Below are 24,300 nucleotides of genomic sequence, written 5' to 3'. Positions count from 1 at the left end.
CTGAAACCATTATTGCATAGTGATGATTTTTGTTGCTATCGACTTGGGCTGAATTAAAACCCGTGACTACAGATGATCCAAAGGAACCCCGTACCTATTCACAGAGTATACAAGTATTGGATGCACATGGCAAATGAGAGCCAACCTCATCATGGCAGCGGAGGGAGCTCGTGTGGACTATCATGTTCATTTCTGGGCACCCAAACAGAAAGAGATTGATATACTGGCAGGTATTTTGAGAATTGCATCTAATATTAAGGGATTTGAGAAGAATGTCTCATAAGACGATCCTAAAAAGACTGTATGTATGGCTTAGCCAAAGAATGATTTTGCAGAGAGGGGCTAATGCTAAATGTCTGCAAACATTAGAAAGGTTTAATCAGAGAGAAGGGGTGTAACTAGGAGTAAAAGGATTAAATGAAGCAAAACTCTAAACATCATGTTCAATTTCCTAACACAGAACTAAAGTGTTTTGTTGGATCAGGGCAATGCTACAGAAATGCAAGTAAACTATTTCATGGCTATCATCAAGTGAAATTCATGAGTCTTGCTGATTGCTGTTAATGTGTAACAAACAAAACTATAATAATCAGAAAAAACTATTTCTGTTCCATACTATGATGGTTTGCGTTGACTTGAAAAGAAACCTTGGAATTAAAGGCCATCTACCCAAAATTCTTCCTACATCAGAAAACTTTTCAGTAAATGGAGGAAGTAGTGTAAATCAGGCTTTCTTCAGTGTCCTATTTCACACATCAGTAATAGGAAGATGAGGATTTCATCATGCTGAGGAAAAGGGATATTTAATTTACAATTAAGGATATGTCTGCTTTCAGTAACTTTTATATCATCTGAACAGTAAATGGATGAAGGGTTCCTTTTTTTGTTTAATGATTTAAAAGCTGCATGGGATAACTAGAGCTGGACCCTAAATCCAAACACCACTAAACTTCAGTGAACGAGAAGAAAATATAAAACCAACTAAAATATTGGAACCCACGAAGAGTAAAACCATGCTATGCAAAAAATGTACTGATAAATTATAGAAAGGGGGTGGGTAATGTCAAATTAGATTAAAGGAGAGATTGATCCCGTTGGGAATAAAATCCCAAATGGGTATGTTACCGTCATTTTCTAACCCTCCCCTTGAATTTTAATGTAACTAACTCCAGATGGCTACATAACTGCATATGTCTGCACCCTTGTTATACTAAAAATGCATAACGTCCCCCATTTGTTGGTCAGTTCTTTTAACTATTTTGAGTATGAAGCTGCAGAGCATCTAAGCCAAGCCATGATTTGTTTGTGAACAAGACCCACCTGAACGAATGGACTGGTAGTGAGCAAACTTCTGTCTTGCTGAAAATTGGAGTGTCACAGGAGACACTTGGGTTTGTAAGAGTGTGATGACATTATCACAGTTGGAAGTCCATTAAGTCTATAGTTTTTCACAGCTATAGGCAATGGGAGAAAATGTACCGGGAAGAAGATACTGCCAGCATTCACTACTCAGTAAAAGGCCTGCTTTAAATAATAGCATTGAGGCCCTATAAAAGCATATCAGGATGTTGTTGTGTAAAAAATCTCCTGGTTAGAGAACATGAGGTCACCATATTAGCCTTCAGGCACCGTCTCCATATTTAACCGCACATGTTTTACATTAATCCTTCCACTTGTGATGGAACCGGACAGGGAAGAGACTAATCGATGGCTACTGTTAGGTGAGTTGTTTTATGGAGCCATTGGACAGCGTGTTAAGGGCCTGATACAAGCACAGTTGAAGTTAATGGGAGTATTCTGTACAACACCTGATGAAAAGTGGCCCACGTTTTGCTGAATATCTGAATTTTTCTGAAAATAGAAGAAAAACAGCAAGGGAGATGAGTAGTGTTTGTTGAGGAGGCTGAAATCATTCAATTTCCTATTTATTACTACACCTCTACCCCAATATAACGCTGTCCTCGGGAGCCAAAAAAATCTTACCGCATTATAGGTGAAACCATGTTATATTGAACTTGCTTTGATCTGCCGGAGCACGCAGCCCTTCCCCCCCCGGAGCACTGCTTTACCGCGTTATATCCAAATTCGTGTTATATCGGGTCGCGTTATATCGGGGTAGAGGTGTAGATCTTTAATATCCAGAATACTTTTCTGTGTGTGTGTGTGCGTGCGCATGTAAGCATATGTATGTGTACATATGTGACTCAGGGACCCATTTGGTGCCAGTTGGCAGAGGACACAGAGTGTGTACAGGGTGGGGGTGCCCCTGGATTAGATATATGCATGATAGTTCATCAAAGGATGGCATGTGACATCTCTTCCATGAGCCATTAGCCCACTGGTCGTCATAATCGCTGCAACATATTTGTATGGAAAATAGTTTGAGAGATGTAAAAATATTAGGTTCCAAAACTGTTAAAGCTTAAAGGTTGTCACCTGAGTTGAGGGGAGCCTCAGGGCTGACTCAGTCAGCAGATAGAATGATGGGCGTCTCTGGAGACAGGTTGTGTTTCCTCGCTGGGCCAGGTGTGGGTCTGAGGACAAAGACAAAGGTGCTCCAAGATAAGTCTCTGAAGAGGGGACTCCTGGGGTAAGAGATAATAGACTATAACTACCTAAAAAGAGGAAAGGGGGCATGGTTTTATCTTTCAGTGAGGAGGTATGCTGACAGACTGGTTGTCTCATGAAAAGAGGGTCGCAGCCAGCCTGGCTGTAAAGCGCTGGTGAGCAATGCTTTATGAGACATGGGAGGATCATGTTCAGTAAGGCTAGGCTGTAGAATGCATGATATGATTTTATTTTATATGTAACCATTGGTTTGCAATACTTGCTACCACTTTGAATCTCTATTTGTTAAATGAACCTCTTGATTTCACTATGAGCATATCTAAATTCTGTGTGTTAAGCAGAGTGGTGATCGAAGGTAAGCTGGGGAGTACTGTTTCTTTGGAAGTACACCTCTACCCCAATGTAACGCGACGTGATATAACATGAATTCGGATATAACGCGGTAAAGCAGCGCTCCGGCGGGGCGGGGCTGCACACTCCAGTGGATCAAAGCAAGTTCAATATAACGCGGTTTCACCTATAATGCGGTAAGATTTTTTTGGCTCCCGAGGACAGCGTTATATCGAGGTAGAGGTGTAGTGAGCCTGTACATACTGCGAGGGTCCAGTGAAATAGTCGCTGGACACTATAGGAGATGCTCGTAGGGCTTGATGGTTGGAGAATGCCTGTCATAAAGAAACAGCAGAGGTGGCAAGGTCAAGAGGGGAGTGCTTGGGTTGCTCGGTGGAGCTGGCGAGCTGACCCCCAGTTGGCACAGAACAGGCTTCCCGAAGTGCCTCACAGCCCTAGGTACCCGTGGGAAGTGTCACCACATATAAACCTAAAATTGTTTTTGAATAAAGTTTTCTCAGAACGCCATCAAAACAAATACTACAAGCACTTAACACACTCTTGAAAGAGTTCCCAAAATAGGTTAAGTGTAGCGTCAATTCTCAGGACATCTCTAAAGCCTTTGATTGATGTTGATAATGAGATACCTTGCTTTTTGGTATGTTTTCATACCCAAGCTTGAGGGCCCCATTTTTCTGCAGCCTATATACCTGAAGAGGGGTCTTTTTTACTCTCAAAGATGACATTAGCTTGTGTACCTGCTCCATTTTTGAGGCCCCAGCTCTTGCTAAAATTAATGGAAAGACTCCCACTGATTTAACTGGTAGATGGAGAGGGCCTTATCTTGGCTACGCAGTCACGTGTTACCCAAAGGGTTTATTCATATTTATTTAATAGTTAAAATAACCCTGAGTTGTCGTTCATTGAGCTTCCACCTCCAGATTCCATCTTGCATCTTCCCACAAATTGTGAAGCACCGTCAGGACTTTATGTAGGATGAAAAGTGTTCTTGAATAGCACACAATCCTTTAAGTACTCCTGGAAAGCTAGTCACCTCGGCTTGCCTGACCGATACTTGCATGACTTTGCCTTCTGTCTCTGCCTTATGTCCTGGTGATTTCTTTACAAGAGTTTCCAGCACACACATCCTTCTATTCTTGTATCAGATGGAGTCTTGACACCCCTTCTTTCCCGTTTCTAGACAGAGCCTCCACACCTCTGAGGTTAAGCACATTTTTTTTGCTACAGCATTATCATGCTGCACTATTACCTGCTCGTACCTTAAACATGGTACCCAGCAGATAAAGATCTAATAGCTAATGGGAAAGTGGCTGACTTCTGGAACTGGGCCTCCTCAAGAGACCACTTATTTTCCTTGTTCTTTTGCTTTTGCTTACACTTAAGTTTAGTCTTTCAGCACAATTTCTCACTCTAGTATGTATAACTGGTTTGTGGATCTTTCTCAATGAAACTGAGCTCATGAAACTGCCAGGCTTGATTTTTACCCTCTTTCTCTTTGGAGAGCTCTATGCATTATATAGAGGGGCAAATATACATGTCCTTCACATTTCTTTTGTGACTTACCTTCCTGAAAAAAGCTGATAACGACAAGAGATTCACTGCAGCTCTAGATAATTTATTTTCTTTAATAGGAGGAAATAAAACATACCTGTTGTGGTGGGGTGTGTGTAAAAGGCCAATCACCATACGATTTGTCTACACGGCAAAAACCACCCCCACGGCAGGGAGTCTCAGAGCCCAGCTGTACAGACTCTATGGCACTAAAAGTAGCTGTGTAGATGTTCGGGCGTGGGCTGGTGCTCAGGGCATGAAGTCCAGGGAGATGGGCTGGTTTCAGAGCCCAAGCCGAAACATCTACGCTGCCAGTTTTAGCAGCGTAGCGCGAGCCCGAGTCTGTAGACCGGGGCACTGAGACTTGCTGCCTGCCGCAAGCCGTTGTTTTTTGTCTTTGCCGTGTAGACATACACAGAGGACTGGAAGGGACCTCCTGGGCCACTGAGTCCATCCCTTGGTATCACAGGCAACCCTGTGATATAATCCCATATAGTTATAAAACACCTAGAGTAAGGGGCAATACACTGCCCCAAGAGTAGCTGGGAAGGTGATTCAGTCGCAGTCTCCTATCCAGTTCCCCCTTAGGAAGTAAATAGCGCCAGGTCTATAAATGGCTCAGAGTTGGCTCTCCAATCCCCTGACACTGCTATGTGGCCAGTGTGCTTTGGGGTGGGGGAGGGAGATGCATCCATGACTCCTTTCACTCCTTGCCCCTTCCCACTGTTCTTTTGCAACTGGTGGCAGGGCTGTAGTAGCTCTGCAGTTCTACACAGGATGCAAGTAGCGGTTGCAGGGGTGTAAAAGGGGACTGGCCACTTCTTGGTCTTTCATGTTTAGGTTTGTATGGATGGAGGTAGAAGCATGTATAATAAAATAATCAGTTTTATATCTGTTTTAGGAGTCAGTCCAGCCTTTTGCATCCTACATCTGTGTGCTGAGACAAGGGCTGATATGACCAACACATGGCATCACATGTCAGAGGGGAGGATCTAAGAGTCAGCTGAGAATTTTCAGTATTACAAATAACCAGATTATGAGAGTGCATCCAAAGCATGTAGAGCGAATAATATGGTGTATGCTTAGCATACTCATACCTATATCTGTCTTCTGGATTTCTCCAAAAGATATAGTTCTCACTTAAAAGAACATAAAAAAAAATACTGCACAGAAAAGATTTATTTCTGAAGAAAACATTTCTTTGTTGTAACTTTGTAACTGTTGCCTTATCAAGAATGTTTAAGTTGTATATATGTATGTGTGTATATATATCTCCTCAATATATGTTCCATTCTATATGCATCCGAAGAAGTGGGCTGTAGTCCACGAAAGCTTATGCTCTAATAAATTTGTTAGTCTCTAAGGTGCCACAAGTACTCCTGTTCTTCTTTTTACGGATACAGACTAACACGGCTGTTACTCTGAAACCTGTAAGTTGTATATATGAGAGAGTACATGAAATATTCCTGAACAGATCTAAAGAATCACCTTGTTAATTCACATTTAGCTAATCCACTCTCCCCATAATTCGTGCCCGCAAAAAGTGCAGTCTCTCCTCGCTTCCTAGCAAAGCCTTAAGAACAGAGCACTGTAATGAGGTCCCATTACTAAGGCTTGATTGGTTATGAAAATATTCTCTAGTACATTAACTAGTGTATTATGGAGAATAACGTAAATAATGACAGCTAAACTCCACTCCACAAATCAATGAACAAAGTACATTTTGTATTGCATTGTCCTTGCTTTTTCATCAACAGTTTATGTACAGCCTGGTCATGCACCATTTAAATTAGCAGGTGCTATATTCTTGAGTTCAGTGGGCACAGGATTGGGCCCTTATTCACAAATTCATGAAATTCAGCCATTCCCCATGGGTGTCCTCATCATTAGTGTTAATTAACAAGATTCCCACAAAGCATTTGAGATGGCAAGTATTTTACTCTCCATATTATCCAGCAGCCAACTCAGCCACAAAATGAACTCGGTAACAAGGGTTGCTAATAATGATCATTGGATGAAGGCAACATCCTATTGGAGTGTTTCTATGTGAAGAGATATGAGAATTACTTGTCTCATGAATCATAATCTAATCTGTAGGATCTCTGCGTCCATGAGTCAGTGGCGGTGTGGAGCATCCAGAGGAAGGCCAAGCCTTTTCACAGTCCATTGTTCTTGTTGATGGGCCATCCGCCCTGTCTGGCTTTTCCATTGTTGTATCTGAAGTGTTAGCAGTGGGCATCACCCAAAGAAGCATAGTTGAAATACAGATACATGGTCAATATTCACAAAAAGAACAGGAGTGCTTGTGTCACTTTAGGGCTTGGCTACACTTGCAGCTGTACAGCACTGTGAGGTAAACCTGTCTTCGTAGAAGTAGGGAAAAGCGCTGCAGTCTGTCCACACTGACAGCTGCCAGCGCAGTGGTGTGGCCACACTTGCAACATTTGCAGCTATGTTGGAAGCGGTGCATTATGGGCAGCTATCCCAGCATTCATGTGGCTGCAACGTGCTTTTCAGAACGGGGAGGTTGGGGTGGAGTGTGACAGGGAGTGTCGGGGGAGAGAGTGCTTTTTGGAGCATGTCAGCTCTCTATTTTGCAAGTTCCAAACTCCCGGCCCCCTGCTCATTCATTCACTCATTCAAAGCAAGCTGCAAACTGTTTGCTTTTCTCTGTGTTAGGAGCTTTGAAACCGGCACTTCCGCATTCCTGCAGCGGGTCACAACAATGGAGAGGATTGGCCACTTGACAAGGTGATTAGTACAGCGGTGCAAGCGTTTACACTCACACCCGTGAGTCGTAGCCACTCCGCTGCAGCTGTTATTCCTCCCGGAGATGTGGAGTACCTGCAGCGGTGTACCCAGGGAGATACAGAGCTGTAAGTGCCCTGCCAGTGTGGACGGGGAGTTAGTTACAGCGCTGGGGGAGGCTTTACAGCGCTGTAACTTGCAAGTGTAGCCAAGGCCTTAAAGACTAACAAATTTATTAGAGCATAAGCTTTCGTGGGGTACAGCCCACTTCTTCGGATGCATATAGAATGGAACATATGATATGTGTATGTATCTGTAACAAATATGATATGTTCCACTCTATATGCATCCGAAGAAGTGGGCTGTAGCCCACGAAACCTTATGCTCTAATAAATTTGTTAGTCTCTAAGGTGCCACAAGTACACCTGTTCTTTTTGCGGATACAGACTAACACGGCTGCTACTCTGAAACACGGTCAATATTCCTAACTTCAGATACAGAAATGATACAGGCATACAAATTGGACAATCACGTTCAGTAAATTATAACTTTTTCCAGTGATATCTTCTTACAAGACCCATCTTGCATAAAGTACATCTCAGTTATGTCATATTCATATCATAAGCCTATTTCCATAAAGAATAATGAGTGAAATATCACAGTGGTAGTATTATTACTTCTTTGAGAGGAAAGAAAAGGAGTGATGTGATTGGATACAGGGTCAAAAAGAAATTCACTGTCATTTATGAGAGGCTGATGATTGGCATCATTCCTTTTCTTGTAAATAGCTAACAGTTGCTAAAAAAAAAAAAGGTGGGATTTGCAAAAGCGCTCAGCATTGACTTAACTCTACTCGCATTAAAGCCAGAGAGTTTTGCTGTTGACTCCAATGAGAACAAAGTTAGGCCAATGCTGAATGCTTCTGAAAATGCCAAGAGTAAGCTGGATTCTGTTCCTGTTCACGCGTCTTTTACAGAGCTCTGAAAGCATTTCTAAAATAAGACCATATTCTTCCCTAACTTGCACCTCTGCTACTCCATTGAACACCTGACTTGTACCTTAACTGCATATTTAACGCACTTCCGATTGGTTAGCGTAATGGCTGATGATGCACAAGAAGGAAAGAGCTCATCTTAACTTTCAACTCTCAGAATGAGTTTACTAAGCGGAGAGTTAGAAAAAAAATATCTGTTTATAAACTGTAAATTTGGTCTGTAACAAACATGAACCCTACAATGCCATTTTTACAGAGTCAATTGTCAGGGTACAACCATACATTGGTGGACAAAAGAAATATGTGAATGCAATAAGACTATCCGAGACTTAACTCCATGCAGACCTTCTTGAAGAAAATGCCAGCAGTGTCTATTTGGATAATACCTAAATTGACCATATTGAAGAATACTGTGCCACAAAGTTGCTAATGGAAGTGTTGCACTTAATTTTGTATTAATACAAGCAAGTCTCATCTTACGCAGGGGTTCCGTTCCGCGGTTAGCACGTAAAGCGAAAACTGTGTACAGTCAAAATTACATTGCGTTGAATGGCGGGCGGAATCGCCCGCACTACAGGTACAGTATTAAAATTGTTATTTTTCTCTCTTTTTTTGTTTTTGTTTTTGCCGACCACGTAAAGCTGAAATCGCGCATGTTAAATGCGCGTAAGATGCGACAGACCTGTATACTATTCATAGATCAGGCTATTTTAAATTATATGCCATATATGAGCCATTCTTGTTCGAGCCTGGCAATGAATCGGGTGTCTTTTCTGGAGACAGAACAGGTTGTTCCTGTCTGTTTGCTTTTCTTGTTGCCATCAGCAGGCCTGCAGAGCTTGCCCTGCCTTTCGTTTATCTGGTGATTTAAATGACAGATGCAAAAGAGACAAAATAGACTTCCCAAATTATCTAATGACATGAGAGAAGAGGGTGACCTTTAAACAACATTTGTTTCCCCGTGGTTGTTGAAAATTTTCCCAGGGGCAACCTCCTCCTACAAATGCTAAAAAACCTTCTGGGATGCCTCCAGAACACATACTAGAATGATGGTGCTGCTTCTAAGCACTCTCCGAAAGATATTTCATAAAACTCCAGCCATAAAACTTTAGCTTTTTTATCTTTTCAATCTGATGCTATTGTTCATGCATCTTGCATCATACTTTTTGCTACAGACTGTTTGACAAGGTGCAAACACCCTTTGTATAAATATGGAGAAAAAATGTATAGGAACCGTGTTGTGAAACTTAATATACAGTCTGAGTACGCAAGTCTCTAATTAGGTGTCAGCTCTGGGGTTTTAAATGAAACCTGAGTGCAGCCTCTTCTTATCAGGCAGTAAGTATAAAGATATTTTCCTGCAAATTATATAGTTTTAAGAAACGGTGTATGCCCCTGGGCTCCCTCAGATTCTAAACAGCAACCAACAGGAGTGGGTGAGGAGATTACGAAAATTACAGCTGTCAATGGGAGGTGAGGGTGTTCAGCACCTTTGAAAATCAACCTCTAAATGATTTGCTGGCAACTGATTAGGTGCAATAATTGCATTACAATGCTAGAGAATTGTTTTCTTCTAACAAGAAGGTAATTGAGGTGACTGACTATGGGCTCTTTGAAGTCTTATGCTTAGATTACAATAAGTAAGATTCTGATTAATTTAGCAGCAGGGCGTCAGAGGCTTTTAACAACTTGACATGAGGCCCTGGTAGAATGATAAGGAGATAAACAGCCTCTGAATCTCATATTAACAATTTGGCCATGCTATCCTTTAGGCTTATGTTGGATCATTGTCAGCATGGTTGTTCGATAGGCCATATAATGGCGTTTTCAATTTGTCTTTAAAATGGACACTGTTATATTACTGAATTCAGAACCATGGTAGGCAGATTAGCGTTCTAGTATCTGGTCTAACCCCCCCCTATGAGAAGCTGATGGTGCAAACTTGAGTGCTGATGTAGTCTCTTTTATGGCTACAGGAGAAAAGGTACAAGTGGTTAGATTGTGAATGTAAGGTCACTAGCTACCTTCATACAACAGGGAGGACTTTTGCCAAATATTGTAAAAATTTATGAACCATAAAATGCACGCAAGGAGTCCATAATCACCCAGCCTTTTCTTCCGTGCCTTCTTGTTGCAGCATTAGCAATTCTGAGCGAGTCTCACAGCAGGGCATAGCACAAATTAATTAGCTAAATTACTATCTAATGGCAGTAACATTTGATACTGCTAAATATTTCAGTGCAAATATGGCAGCCAGGTTAACATATTTAAATATGATTGGCTCCTGTTTTCAAGCTGAACATCTCACTCCGGCCAGGGTAGCCGACAAAGCTCAGTGTGTTTAATTAGTTCTGCCATTAGCCATGTTCTAATCTGCCATTAGTGCTGCTCTGCTCTGATGAAGTGGACCATGATCCTCCAAGTCTTCTCTCAGCAAAGACCATCACACTCTAAAGATGATGAAATGGAATGTAAAGAAAAGTCTATGCTGTGCACATAATTAAATCCCATTAATAACAAGGGACCTAATTACTATTTCAGATTCATCAGCAGAACATTATGGTGACAGGTTCCTGGCTGGGAAGGTGTTGGGGGTAATCTCTAACATACATGCTGCAAATTAGTCATGCATTTGTGTCTAGGCCATATACAATCTGAGAATGGAAGACACTGGTTATTTTTAGCATGCCCTTCCTGAGACAGGGAATAGAATTTGCTTGGCTTTTTTTTTTTGTTGTTGTTGAGAAGAAACCCTTCTGGCTTTGTTGTAAGTGTGGTTTGTAATCATTGTACACATCCCAGATGGTTTATGAAAACTCTTTGAAATGCCATCTGCCAGGCGTGTGTCCAGCCGGCAAGCCTGTCATTCTGCTACAAGAAAGGAGGAGGCGGGGTTTCCCTTCCTTCTTTCTTTCTGAATCGCAGTCAGTAACACTTGCTCAGATTCAAGGCAGGATGGATAGCAGCACAAACATCTGAGAACAATCTTTGTGCTAGACAATAACATGGATAGTTGTTGTTGTTTTTTTTTAAACCTTCCCCCAAATAGGGCACCCTAACGTGTGTTGTTTTATTTCCTTACATTCGTTATTGGAGACTGATGCGAGGTGACAAATGTTATCTAGCTGATGTAATGTTTTTCTTTTTACGCTACGGCTCAGCATTTCTAATGCATTCAATGTGTGTCACAGACAGTCCTGCTGATAACAAGCCCATCTGCGTGTTTTTTTTTTTTTTTTTTACTTGAACATTTTCAGGAAATTAAGAACGCTGAAATGAAACACATAAATCCATCCAAATGGCTCAGAGGAATTATGGCAAAGATATAATTGTCATGTAAAAAAGCCAGCCAGTACAGTAAACCACTAGCTGCAGTTTTGCCATCATAAAAAACAGAAGAAGGAAAAAAATGGTTAATTAATAATCTCAGGAGGAAGGTAGGAATAAAGAAATTATGGGGAGGTTTGAAATGAATCCCGAAGTTCCCTGATCTTTATTTTATTAAATAATTTATTCCCCTTCTTATCTGTGTGTTTGTGTTTAATAAGTAAGTTACATGATAAATCATTTACTATACATTGTATTCATGAGTGTCCGATGGTCCCGGGCGACATTTGACCGTTACACTGGATGAGGAAAGACAGAGGGTCTAACTCTCCGTTACATTTTAGCTCCTTTACACTGCTCCAGCAAAGTAAAGTAAAAGGTGACGGGAACAGGTCATTAGAAATACCCAGTGTGTAAGTTGGTTTCCAGGGCAGTGTAGTTCTGTGCCTTCCCTCTCCCCTACTGTCCATCATAGCCCCTACTTTAGGTGTGCCGGGGGAAAACAGGGTATGGCTGGCGCATGCTGTGTTCTGGCTATTCTAAGTTGGCAGATGGTTCGTGAGGAGGGGGTCATTGCAGCTAGAGCATCAGCAAGGGTGGCCTGGACAGCCCAAGAATACAAGGAGTGCAAAGGTGCTGTAAAGTCACCATTGCTTCGCATCCTGTCCCCCCCACACCCCCCTCCCCCCCGCCGATTTCTCAGGAGTGACCTCGTGGACCATATTTCAAATGGATGGCGTAGAAACCTACTTTTCCCTTCCCTGGCACTTGAAAACCTTTGCCAAGTTGTCAGTGGGACAGGAACGTTATGCCCGAACAGCTTCTGTGAGCTTCAGTCTCCCCTGTAAATTCCCAAGAGCTCCCACTTCTTTCTACGTGCAGTCATGGAATTCAGCCTTTTTGTGGAGGGCTGAGACAGATGCCTGGGCTGAGGAGGTTCTGCCGGCGGGAAGGAAGAGTGCTCCGATAATGAGCAGTCAGGCTTAGGCCTGGTCTACACTGGGGGAGGAATCAATCTAAGATACGCAACTTCAGCTACGAGAATAGCGTAGCTGAAGTCGACGTATCTTAGACCGATTTAGAATGACTTACTTCACGTCCTCGCAGTGCGGGATCGACGGCCGCAGCTCCCCCATTGACTTTGCTTCCACCTCTTGCCGAGCTGGAGTTCAGCAGTCGATGGGAGAGCGAACAGGGATCGATTTATTGCGTCTAAACTACATGCGATAAATCGATCCCCAATAGATCGATCGCTACCCGCCGATCCGGCAGGTAGTGTAGATGTACCTTTAGTGCTACAGCCTTCTGCTGCTTTCAGGTTATTTCTGAACCAGCAGATTGATTGTGGACAAAAGTGCCCACACCCCTCCAAGCATCTTACGCTACACTTTCTTCTGAGGTTGAATGTGTGTTAATATCTGTGAATGTGTCATCATACTTATCGTTAGACTGACAGAATTCGCACATCCTGTGGCCTCAGGAGTCACTTAAAGAAAATAAATACTATTGAACATAAAACCGATCAGTATCAATTAAATGAACTGTACCTTATGATCTAAAGCACAGTGGAATATGCCACCGCACAAAAAGTTATGAAAAGACTCCTCTTCCATCACACTCGCTGAACTTAAGCTGATGGGGAGAACGGAATTTCAGGATAGATGATGTACCAGTGAGGGAAGCCTGTTCCCAGACTTCTCATATTCATACTAAAGGGCTATGTCCCAGTTGCTCTCAGTCTCTGGGATGCTGCATTGGGAAACAGGCAGCCTCAGAAATAGTAGCCAGACCCCAAACCATACAGATTTTTATTGTAGATTGAAGTCAGTAGCTTGAATTGCATCCAGCAGCAAACTGAGAGCTGGAGTAGTCTTTGGGGGACCAGGAGGTGACAGTTGTGAAGTCATGGGCCACCCTGTTCTACGCTAGCTGAAGCTTCTAAGATGCCGGTCACAGATAACTCCTTGAAGACCTTACTACAATAATCTAATCTGGAGGTCACATCAACATGAATGTGGGGAGGTCGAATTCCGTGAGGAAGGGTTATATTATTCCATATCTAATATAAGTGATAAGGGCTGCTCCGGTCAGCAGCATTATGTGAGACTCCAGGAGCAGCCAGGAATCCAAGAGAATCACGAGGTTACGAGGAGGGCAGGTAGAAAAACAGGAAAAATTTGTCTCCATTTTCCATTGAAATATTTCCAGGTTCCGGGTGGATTTTGTGTGTGTGTGTGTTTGTTTTTTGCCAACTCCTACTATGAGCCTCAGTGGCAAATTCAGAACATGCCCCTTGACAGAGAAAGCAATACCACCCCGTCAACTACCGTCACTGCCATTTTGTGTGGATTGAACTTTAGCCAACTCATTCAGTCATGGACAGGCACATAAATGGTTGGGTGTCGTAATCCTGTTTCTGTTTCAATATATTCATGCTCATGTTATACATAGCCTTTGCGAAACAGAGATGGTACAACAGGGGCAAGGAGCTGTTTACCCGGAGAACCTTAACACACTCATGTATTTTCAAACATTTTTTGAATGTTTAAACTTGTAATCTTACCATTACCGGAACAAATTGTGGATACAATATAAAAAAATCATTCTAGTTTTTAGAGATGATATAAGTTTAAGATAATTCTCTGTACTTAAAATGAGGGATACTCAGTAATATTTCTTGAACTGGAATGAAGGTTTTAGGTGAACCTACTGTACCAGCATGTACATGGGTTACCTAGGGAGATGGTGGAATCTCCTTCCTTATAGGTTTTTAAGATCAGGCTTGACAAAGCCCTGGCTGGAATGATTTAGTTGGGGTTGGCCCTGCTTTGAGAAGGGGGTTGGACTAGATGACCTCCTGAGGTCCCTTCCAACCCTGATATTCTATGATTCTACCAGGTGTGTGTATGTGTCTGTGTCTGTGAGAGAAAGTGAGTTTTAACATTTTTGTATAACAACTGTGCCCCACAACACTTTCTAGTGATAAGTACAAAGTAATAGCAAAAGTAGGGAGAAATTAACAGGTACGTGCAAGGGAGAAAAGATATCTTGAGCTGAGATGTGAGAGGAGAGAGTTGCTGCACTGGAGACATACAAATAGAAGCTGCAAAGAAGCCTCCTTATCTAGAAACATACTTTGTGTAGCGAGAGGAATTTTATTGCTGGCAACTCACAGGGGAGTCAGTAAAATAAAATCCCAAACTAGCCGCAGGCATAATTGTTGGTGTGTTCCCAACACCAAATTCTGGCAGATGTCTTTTCTGCATACGCCGCAAGAGATCGTTTGGCACAGCCCAGCGAATACAGGAGGGTAAACTGATTGGTAATACATGTCTGCGAAGGACAGAATTACTGCACCTATTCGGTATTTGGGTTGGGCTGTAAATTCTAGAATTTGTGCTAACTGACTCTCAAGGTTTCTTTCCACATAGCTGACATGGGAGAATTTATTTCCTGATACTGTTATTTCTATGGAAGATGTTTCAATGTCCCATTTAATTCCTGATAATATTGATGTTGCACTAACTTGTAGTTTTCTCCATTTAGGCACAACCCGTCCTCCGCGAGAAGGAGAAGTGCCTGGTGTGGACTATAACTTTCTGACTGTGCAGGAGTTTCTGGACCTTGAGCAGAGTGGAACTCTTCTTGAAGTGGGAACATATGAAGGTATGGCATAGCGGGAAACTGATTCAGTAACAGAAGCTGAAGGAAACACTTATATAGTCACTATAAAGGTGTGTAGGCCAGTGTCTTTATCTACTTCTTAGGTTTTGTCTTCACAAAGGAAAAGATGGTCTGTTCTTAACTCTAGTTAGCTAACTCAAGATAAAATCCCAGTGAAGGCAAGACAGTACACAGTTTTCACACAAATTAGCAGGTCAAGTTAGGCTATGGGGGAAGCCTAGTTTTTAACTTGACCGGATAAATTGTGTGAAAACTACAAACTATGCTAGGATTTTGTCTCCAGCTGGTTAACTTGCGTTTACACACCTTTTATCCTAGTGAAGACACAGTCCATTTTCTTTGCATTAGTGACCAACCCTAATACACTTACTTTGAAATTTAGAGAATTCCCATATCACTGTGGTATAAAGTTTTTCTTCCTGCTGGTAGTCCAGTTACCTATCATACAAAATTACATCGGTAGCTATCCTTTTGTAGCATTTGAAGTGCTTGCGAGCCACCCAATAGCATTTTCATCAGCACAATGAAGGGCCCTAAGGCCACCATGAAATCTAGTCACTTGACACTGGTCAACAACATGCACCATTGACTGGCGAAGGTCAGAGTGACAAAGTGGGTCGTTGTGTAGACCCCATATGTAGAGGTTGGCTGCACATCTTCCTTGGCCAGTTTGGAATCTGTTCAGCAGAGTCCAACAGTGATGTGACAGGTCAAATCCCAGCAGTCGAACTGTTAGATCAGCGACAAGGAAACCATTCCAAATGTTTTTAGCTGACCACTCATCGCGCCATAGGGTTGCTGCTGACAGATTTCAATCTGGCAGTTGAGACCACACTGGACGCTTGGACGTAAGTTGTGCTTTGGGGTGACTGAAAATGTCTGTGAACAGTGGGAGACCTGAACTGGCACATAGCTTTTCCATCAGTCTGGCTGTAGACTCTTCGCAATGAATGTGTGTGTGGGTGGGAGAGATGGCACCATGTTGCTCAGAACTGGTAGCCATGGGATAGGAGTGGGGCGCTGGGTGCCTGTGATGATACTCATGGTTGAGTTCAGTTTGATGTCAACCAATTTAGCATGAGGCGATTGACACCACACACGGGCACAGTATTTCTCTGAGGATTAGCACAGTGCCAGAGTTAGGGTACGATGCGTCTGTGCCTATGCCCCATGTTGAGCTGGCTAATTTGCCGATTAGATTATTCCTGGTCCTGACTTTGGCAGCAGTCTTTTCTAGATGGTTGTGGAAAGTCAAAAAGAGGTCCAGTGTGACCCCAAGATAGACCGGTTTTGTCTCGTGTTTATCATTTTCCTTTTGAGGAAGACACTTGCACTTTGGAGTTGGAAGACGCTTGAAACTGTCTTAGTCACACTTGGTTCGAGGCACAAACTGCTACAGTAGGCTGCCATCTTGGCCAGGCCGGTGTTCAAGATGTTCTCCAATTCAGTGAAAGAGCACGATGGGGCACTGCAGCAGATGTCATCTGCATAGGTAGACTTGCGTGACTGAGTCAGTGGCAGGTCATTTGTCTACAGATTGAAAAGAGGGAGCGCAAGCATGGAGCTTTGGGGTAAGCCGTTGGGTTGAACAAATGCATGGAGAAGACAATCTCCGATATATACCCGAAAATGCCTATCACAAAGTAGAAGTTCACAAGTAGACATTCAACCCATGCTAAGAGAGCTCTTGATAATTTTACCAGAAGACCAGTGTGCCATACTGTATCGTAGGCCACTGTCAGGTCTAAGAAAACAGCTCCTGTCTTCAGGTTTTGTTGAAACCTGTTTTCTATATATGTAACAAGGGCTAGGACTTGATCTCATGTGTTTTGACCCTTCCAGAAGCCAGCTTGGTCGACACTGAGAGCTGTCTCCACCTCTGAGATATACACTGAAGGATAAGCTGCTCCGGACTTTGAAGACAATAGATAGTAGAGAGATTGGTCGGTAGCTTGCCACATTGTGTGGGTCCTTTCCAGATTTTAAAAGGGGGATCACTTTTGACATCCTCCAGATCCTTGGCAGGTTACCCTCATTAACAACCCATATCAGGAATTTGGATAGCCATTGACAGGCATTGGTTCCAAGATATTTCAGGAACTCTGGTGAAATATTGTTGTATCCTGTCGCCATTCCGGATTTGATGTTGCTAAGTACAGTGTCTAATTCAGTGCTTGTGAATGTTCCTATACACTGATTAAGTGGATTACATCATGTGAATTGCTGCCATTTCATTGTGACTCTGCTGTTTTAAGAGCTTATTCAGGGGAACTTTTGCAGTCTGAAGCAAGTGGCTAGCCACTTGGTTTGGGCTGACAGGAGGACAGGGCAGCACTGGTGGGGGGTTGTGCTGAGCCAAGTTGATGCAGAAGTTTCCATGATTTCTGACGGGAATGGGTGAAATTCATATTCCCTGTTGTTTCCTCCCATCTTGCTTGTCTCGTAGCATCTAAGGACTGTATTAAGTGGTCAGCAATAACTGGCTCCCCAGACTGTTTGTACCACTTCAATAGTTTTGAACATTTAGCATTTAAACAAGGAATTTAGACAGGGCGATAGCCTCATGGAATGGGAACACGCACAGCCTTGAAGGTGGCTCCACAGAAAAGGCTGCAGGCTTTGTTGATTGGGTTGGAAAGCCAGGGGATCGTAACGATACTTCATTCTAGGGTTTCACTGAACTTCTCCCAGTTAGGTTTCCTGAAAGTTCGTCTTTTCTTGAAGCTTCTAACAATGGGCAGGTGAAGGCCGACATGGACGCGTGATGGTCTATGTTGACTATGTGGAAAGTTTTCCAGGAGCACACCTGATGCTGGGTGGGGTGACTGTCTAGTGATGTCACCCAGCAGAGGTCAGGTGAGTAATCACGTGACCATCTAGCCAAGTGAAATGTACCCTGTTGTTTTGGGTCATGGATGAAAATAAGGTCATCGTTTGATGCGCACTCCACCAGTCATTTGCCGTCTGGTTCTGAGTAACCCCACTCAGTATCGTGGCTGTTGAAATCGCTCACAGTGGTAGCCATGAGAACATGCTGTCCCTGAAAATAAAACCATATGAGAAAATGAAATACTAATGGAAGATGACCAGAAAAGTTTACACACCACTGGTTCATTCTTCTAGGGTCCTCTAGCCTCGTTCCTCCTTTCCGTTCATTTCTCTTCCTCCTGCTGTCTCACGTTTTCTCTTATCCTCCCACTTGGGCATCCTTCATCATCCAGCTCTTTGTTTCAGTCTCTGCTCCTGTCCATTTAAAGACTTGTTCCCTTTCAGGCTGGTTTTCTGGAATTGATTTTATTTTCCCCTCCCCAAGGAGACCTCACCCTCTCTCCAGGTCCTTTGACCAGACAAAAATGCTGCTAAAGAGTGATTTGAGGAGCTCCCAGTCCTCTGGAGTTTGAGAGTATTATTTCCATAGAATTGGTCCACCCTGAGTTCTGTCCCAATCTGATATGTGCTGTCATAAAGCCACTGATGCACCTTACCAAACCCTTGTTTCTCAGTTTCCTTCCCCTCTCATCTCCATTTATGTCTGTCTCTCCCATCAAGTTCTCCATCAGGAACATATCTGACCATGCTCCTGAGGCTGGTTTTCTACAATGAGAAATGGTAGGGGAAGGTGTGTGGTTCCCATGATCTTGTGCTGACTTTCACTCCCAGAGTCCTGGGAGTTAACTTTTAGGAGACGATAGCAGTTAGGGGGAAAGCCTTCCAGAGTCTACTTGTGCATTTGCTGTCTACAATATAAGCACGAGTCAGTCAGAGAGAAATTCACAAAGAAAAAACAATAGCCATTGTTTTGGCATTATGACCTATGAATGGTGTGTAAATAACTGCCGTTTTCCAGCCATAAGTTAGTGTGGGCCTGATTCTCATTTCCACTGCGGTGCCTTTACACCACTCTGGCCGCATAACAGGGCCTTGACGGGGGCACGAGTTATATTTATACTTTCTTTAGGGCCCCTTTAGACTTATAGAGCTGTGTAAAGAGGCCTTGGTATAAATTAGATGCATGCCATTATTTGTAAAGCAGTGCTTCATCACCTTACAACGTTGATGAAGGTGATGCACCATCAAAGAAACAACAAGAGCAACAAGGAGATAAAACCACGCTCAAGCTACATTGCCATGTGCTGGGCAGATCAATACTGCCAAATGGATCCTGACATAAGTAGGGAAGTGGGTGAAGACATGCTTATTTTGCAGCCCTTAAGGAACTAATGCAAAATATGTGCAAAAGAAATCCAAAGTACAGCTAATTATCTGCTTAAAGTTGGCCCACAATGTTTTTTTTTGTTTTTTTTTTGCATCTTTTTTGCTTCTTTATGCTGTATAGTGAAGTCCTGAATTTTTTTTAAACCCAATTTTTTTATACTCCTTTGTAGCGTCAACTTTAGACATTGCACTTGAATCCTCCCCTACAGCTGCACCGGGCAAAATGATTTCAATGTCAAATCTTTATGGGTTTAGCATTGCATGACGTTACTAATTTTATAGTTTGGCTTCGCTCTTCCGCTGCTATGAGTTGATTAGCATCGCTGCTAATGTTCCAATAGCAAAACTACCCCGAAGTGAGCTTTTTTTCTTTTCCTGTGTTTAACTATAAAACTCAATTAGTTTTCGTTGTCATGATGCTCAAAATAGATCAGCTGAACTGCCTCCCTATCACATCCCAGTCCTCTTTTGACCTTTCCACTTTGAAAGGGAAAATGAGTACCTGTCTCTAAGCTGGCTCTTGGGACAGTCTGGAAATTAGTTTTCAGTTAATGGTGTGTTCAGTTGGGGCAGTTTAAATATGGCCATTTCACAGTACACATGTTTATATGTGAAACTGATTAAACATATATTATTTATATTTCAGATATTTTTTCCAGTTCAAAAGAATATTGCTGTTGATTTAATCATTTGCTAATGATACAGGGAAATTTAATATTGGTTGGTATAGTAGAGGCATGTCAAAAGTTGGCATCTCATTTTCAGGAGTTTGAACAGTCTCGTCTCCCATTGATGTCAACTGGATTTTCTGATGCTTGGCACATATGAAAATCCATTGTACTCTCCAAAGGAAAATCCATGTGAATAAAGAAATAATTATGATAATAGAGATGTGTGAATCTTGATACATACAATTCCATTGTAATATGCAATAAATAACAGTCCAGGGAATGATTTTTCCAGCTTTGTGAGATTTGTTTATGGGTTTGTTGTTGTTATTGTTTGTTGTTAAACATACTTTACATTTGGTTTGACCAGTGTTGATCTTGATTATGATCCAGTCAGTGATGTAATTAAAAGTCAATGTTGTGATCATAACAGATTCTGTTAAAAGAAATAGAGAAGACAAAGTTAAACCCTTCAGATACCTGGGTTATTCGTCCAGCTTTTCATTCCAAGTCAACTGTATTCTTCCTTTACCTTTCCTCCTCTTTACCTACCCTAGTCCTGATTTGTATATATTATCAGTGTGGAGGTTAGAATTCTTCTGAAGCTGCCACTAATGTTGTACTGTAAACTGGGTTCATAGAACTCAATAATTTCTGCTACTCCTGATGTAGCCATTTGGCTCATGAACTTCAGGTGAAATTGTAGTTTCTGCTGTACACCAGCCATACGAAAGAAGAAGGTAAGGTAAAACTCAACAAAAGTGAAAGTCTCACATACGTCTACTGGAGACCAACATAACTATCACCTTCATAGAATCATGGAATATCAGGGTTGAAAGGGACCTCAGGAGGTCATCTAGTCCAACCCCCTGCTCAAAGCAGGACCAATCCCCAACTAAATCAACCTTGATGCTCTTCGTCTTCTTAGAATAATACGAATATATTGCTCTAGATGGTTTTCAGACAGGAAAAAGAGACTTGAGTTCCTGCCCTGGAGAGCTTATAATGTAATTAGACAACCTAAACATGATTGAAGGGGGAATGGTATGCAATGTTTGATTAGCAAGCACTCCACGCTGGGCAGGGTTTACAGGACTTTTGGAAGAAGCATACAAAGGTAGAAACATTCTAAATTAGTAAAAATGCTGTGCCTACTTGTGTTATGCATTTCCAGTTTACGTTTTGGTAGTTTCTCTGGTAGTCTAATGGAAGTACAGTCTAGGAAGTATAGAGAGTGTTTTGACATTAGAAGGTGAGTTTGCCTTTTGAGGGTTTATCAAGGCATCTAGTGATGAATTTATTGCTGGATACCACTGCAGATCCCAATTTTACTTCTACATGCACATTAGGCCTCTGCCCTGCTACATCTCAGAGGTCTTTATTTCAGAAATTGATGAGAAGCCATCGCCACCCCTTTGCTAAGGTAGCACTTGGAAAGTTGACAGTGAGGGCAAGGCCAAAAGACGCAGCGAAGCCTTGTGAAAATTGACATCATTTTAAAAGCTCTCTTGCACTTAGCTTATTGAGGGAAAGGAGGATTATAAAACAGGCCACGGGAGTGATAAGAGGAAGGGTAACACACAGGATATTGACTGCATCGTGGAGACTGTGGATTCTGCTTTAGAAAGAGAAAAGAACTGAAGTTGGAGCCACAAAAGGCTGGGAGATTGGATTGGATGCAGCCTGTTATGAGAGTGCTCTGTCGGTCTATATGTAAATAGTCAATAGATAATTGTCAGTAGATAGCACTCAAGAATATGTAGCCTAGCTCCTGAGTTAGGACCCACATAGCTTGTGGTTGTGTATTGCAAATAGCTTCCTTTTCGAAGCAGAGTGGTATGGCAGTTACTTCCAAATGGCTCAGGGGGGTGCTACCTTTTCCCCTGTGGGCGAGTGCTGCACCAGCCCATTTACCTTCTGAATCTCCTCCAAAAGTGTTGCCAAACTAAAACATTCCAAAATCACGGGATTTTCAGTAAGTGTTGGGTTCTTTTAATTTGCCTTCTTGTTTCGGAGGTTAACACAGACCAGGCTTTACTTTTAAAGCTTTTTCTCCTCGACATTATTTTTAGTGAAAGCTGAGATTCTCCAGGATTCGTCTGGCTTCAGGTGCTAGGCCTGTAAGTAAAACATCCAGTACCATCAGATGCACTTTAAAATGGCGAGAGTTGGTAGGACTGCTCTGACACTGGGAGATTCTATGGTGTGTGCATGCTGCGTGGAATGGTGATCCAATGTGATCGACTGTAATGCCCTCACCCTATGGTGATACATTTAGCACGGTCCACCCCTCAGGAAGAAAAAGTCCATTTATAGCGACGTGGGCAAAAGTCCCCGGCCCCTTCCCCGTTCCCCCTCCTCCCCTGCAGCCACGCCGCTGCGTGGGCCACACTCTGGCCCGCCGCTCTCACTGGCTGCATGGGGAGCGCAGCTGGCTCTGGCCGGGTGTCGCGGCTGCGAGCTCCTGCTGCTGGTAAGGGGGCAGGGAGCGGGGGGGTTGGGTAAGGGAGCGGGGAGTCCTGGGGGGCAGTCAGGGAGAATGGGGCGGTTGGATGGGGCTGGGAGCGGGGGCGGCGGTCAGGGGATGGGGAACAGGGAGGGTTGGGAGTGGGGGTCTGTCAGAGGGTGGGGATGTGGATAGGAGTCGGGAGGGCAGTCAGGGAGCGGGGGTGGGGGGAAGGGTTGGATGGGGTGGGGCCCCAGGGGGTTGGTTAGGGGACAAGGAGTGGGGGGTGGATGGGTTGGGAGTTCTGAGGTGGGCAGTCAGGGGGCGGGAAGTGGGAGGGGGGGCAGATAGGGGGCAGTACCAGGCTGTTTGGAGAGGCACAGCCTTCCCTACCCGGCCCTCCATACAGTTGTGCAACCCTGATGTGGCCCTCGGATCAAAAAGTTTGCCCACCCCTGCTTTACAGTATGCCTCACCTAGAACACGGTGATGATTGCAGTCGCAGATTTTTGACTGATCCTGCCCTGCATTCAGTGCGTAGAGCGCCTACCGATGCCATGGAAGTAATGCTATAGGTTACTCATTGCTTTTGCAAATGCGTTGCCTAGGAAGAGATCATGGCTCCCCCAGGTGCCGTGAGTTTCATGCAGGAATCCTGTTCAGTAGTTAGAACAGGATATTAGATCACTGCTTCTTCCCCTGGCTCGCTATGTGGCTTTGAGTAAGTGAGATAACTGCTCTGTGCCTCAGTTTACTGATCTGGAGAAGAGAATTGTAACACCTACCATAATCCCCGTTAAAAACTCAACAGATACTGCAGTGTGTATGCGGTTATTTTCTGTGACAAATACAGAGGTAAATCTGTGGTATCTCAGATTATAATTATTAATATCATTACCTTGACCAAAGGCAGATTTAGGATCGGCACCCATTTGAAGTAGGTGCTGTACAAACACACAGGGCGATGAAACACGGTTTGCAAATGTTGACTCTTGAATGGTGACTGCTGAGTGTCACTGTGGTGTTACGGGGCTTCATTAATGAATGCTTATAAAGCACTTAGTGATCCTCAGCTGAAAAAGTGCTGTAATGTGTAATGTGTGAAGGGTTGTTAAATTATAGAGCATTATTGTCAAGGCATCATCTTTCATTCTCGGGACGGGCGTTGTGAGAGTGCCAAGAAAAGTAATAAGTAATCCGCATTCGTTTCATCACTTAAAAGGTAATGGGTGACTTATTAGCATATATAATATTAAACTGGCTACTTTAGACAGGGACCCTGATTACAAGTACTTAATGACTGTAATCAGCTACCTTAACGGTCCATCTAGAATAGCAGTAAAAGTCCCAGGATGCATTCAGAAACCAGCACTTGAATTCCAAGAAACTTCCTTTTTGCCTACTATTTCTGATGTGTTTGTTCTGCTCATATTTCTGTCCACTGGCCCTCCTCCCCCATCCGTTTCTATAGAACGGCTGCTTTTCGTTGTTCTAGTTTCTTTGTTGAGTTGCATTCTGTTGAGTTGCCAACTTCGTACAGCCCCGAAATGAGTGTTGTGGCCATGGTATGCAAAACGTGAAGAGAAAGATCAGAAGACTGGGGTGGCAGATGCTGTGGATGCACATGTAGCGGAACAAACATGTTCCGCTTAATAAGATAAGATCCGCTTATTAACGTCTCCGTACTACAGATTGACTCAATAAATCATAATGGCTCCTTTAGATCATGTCAAAGATCCACTTATTAA

The 24,300-nt window shown here is 43.0% G+C and overlaps 1 protein-coding gene across 30 annotated transcripts in view; it reads left to right on the top strand.

Annotated features, from left to right (window-relative positions):
- Nucleotides 1-24,300, top strand: part of MAGI1 (membrane associated guanylate kinase, WW and PDZ domain containing 1) — a 490,274-nt gene that overhangs the window by 361,268 nt on the left and 104,706 nt on the right. For all 30 annotated transcript variants that reach the window (XM_054033640.1, XM_054033634.1, XM_054033637.1 and 27 more), the window contains exon 3: nucleotides 15,086-15,205. In XM_054033640.1, the coding sequence (XP_053889615.1) occupies nucleotides 15,086-15,205 (120 nt within the window). The remainder of the gene's footprint in view (nucleotides 1-15,085; nucleotides 15,206-24,300) is intronic.

This window comes from Malaclemys terrapin, chromosome 7 (assembly GCF_027887155.1).
Source record: "Malaclemys terrapin pileata isolate rMalTer1 chromosome 7, rMalTer1.hap1, whole genome shotgun sequence".
Lineage (NCBI taxonomy): Eukaryota > Metazoa > Chordata > Testudines > Emydidae > Malaclemys > Malaclemys terrapin.
Note: the sequence above shows the minus strand (reverse complement) of the source record. Positions and strands in the feature narration are given on the sequence as shown.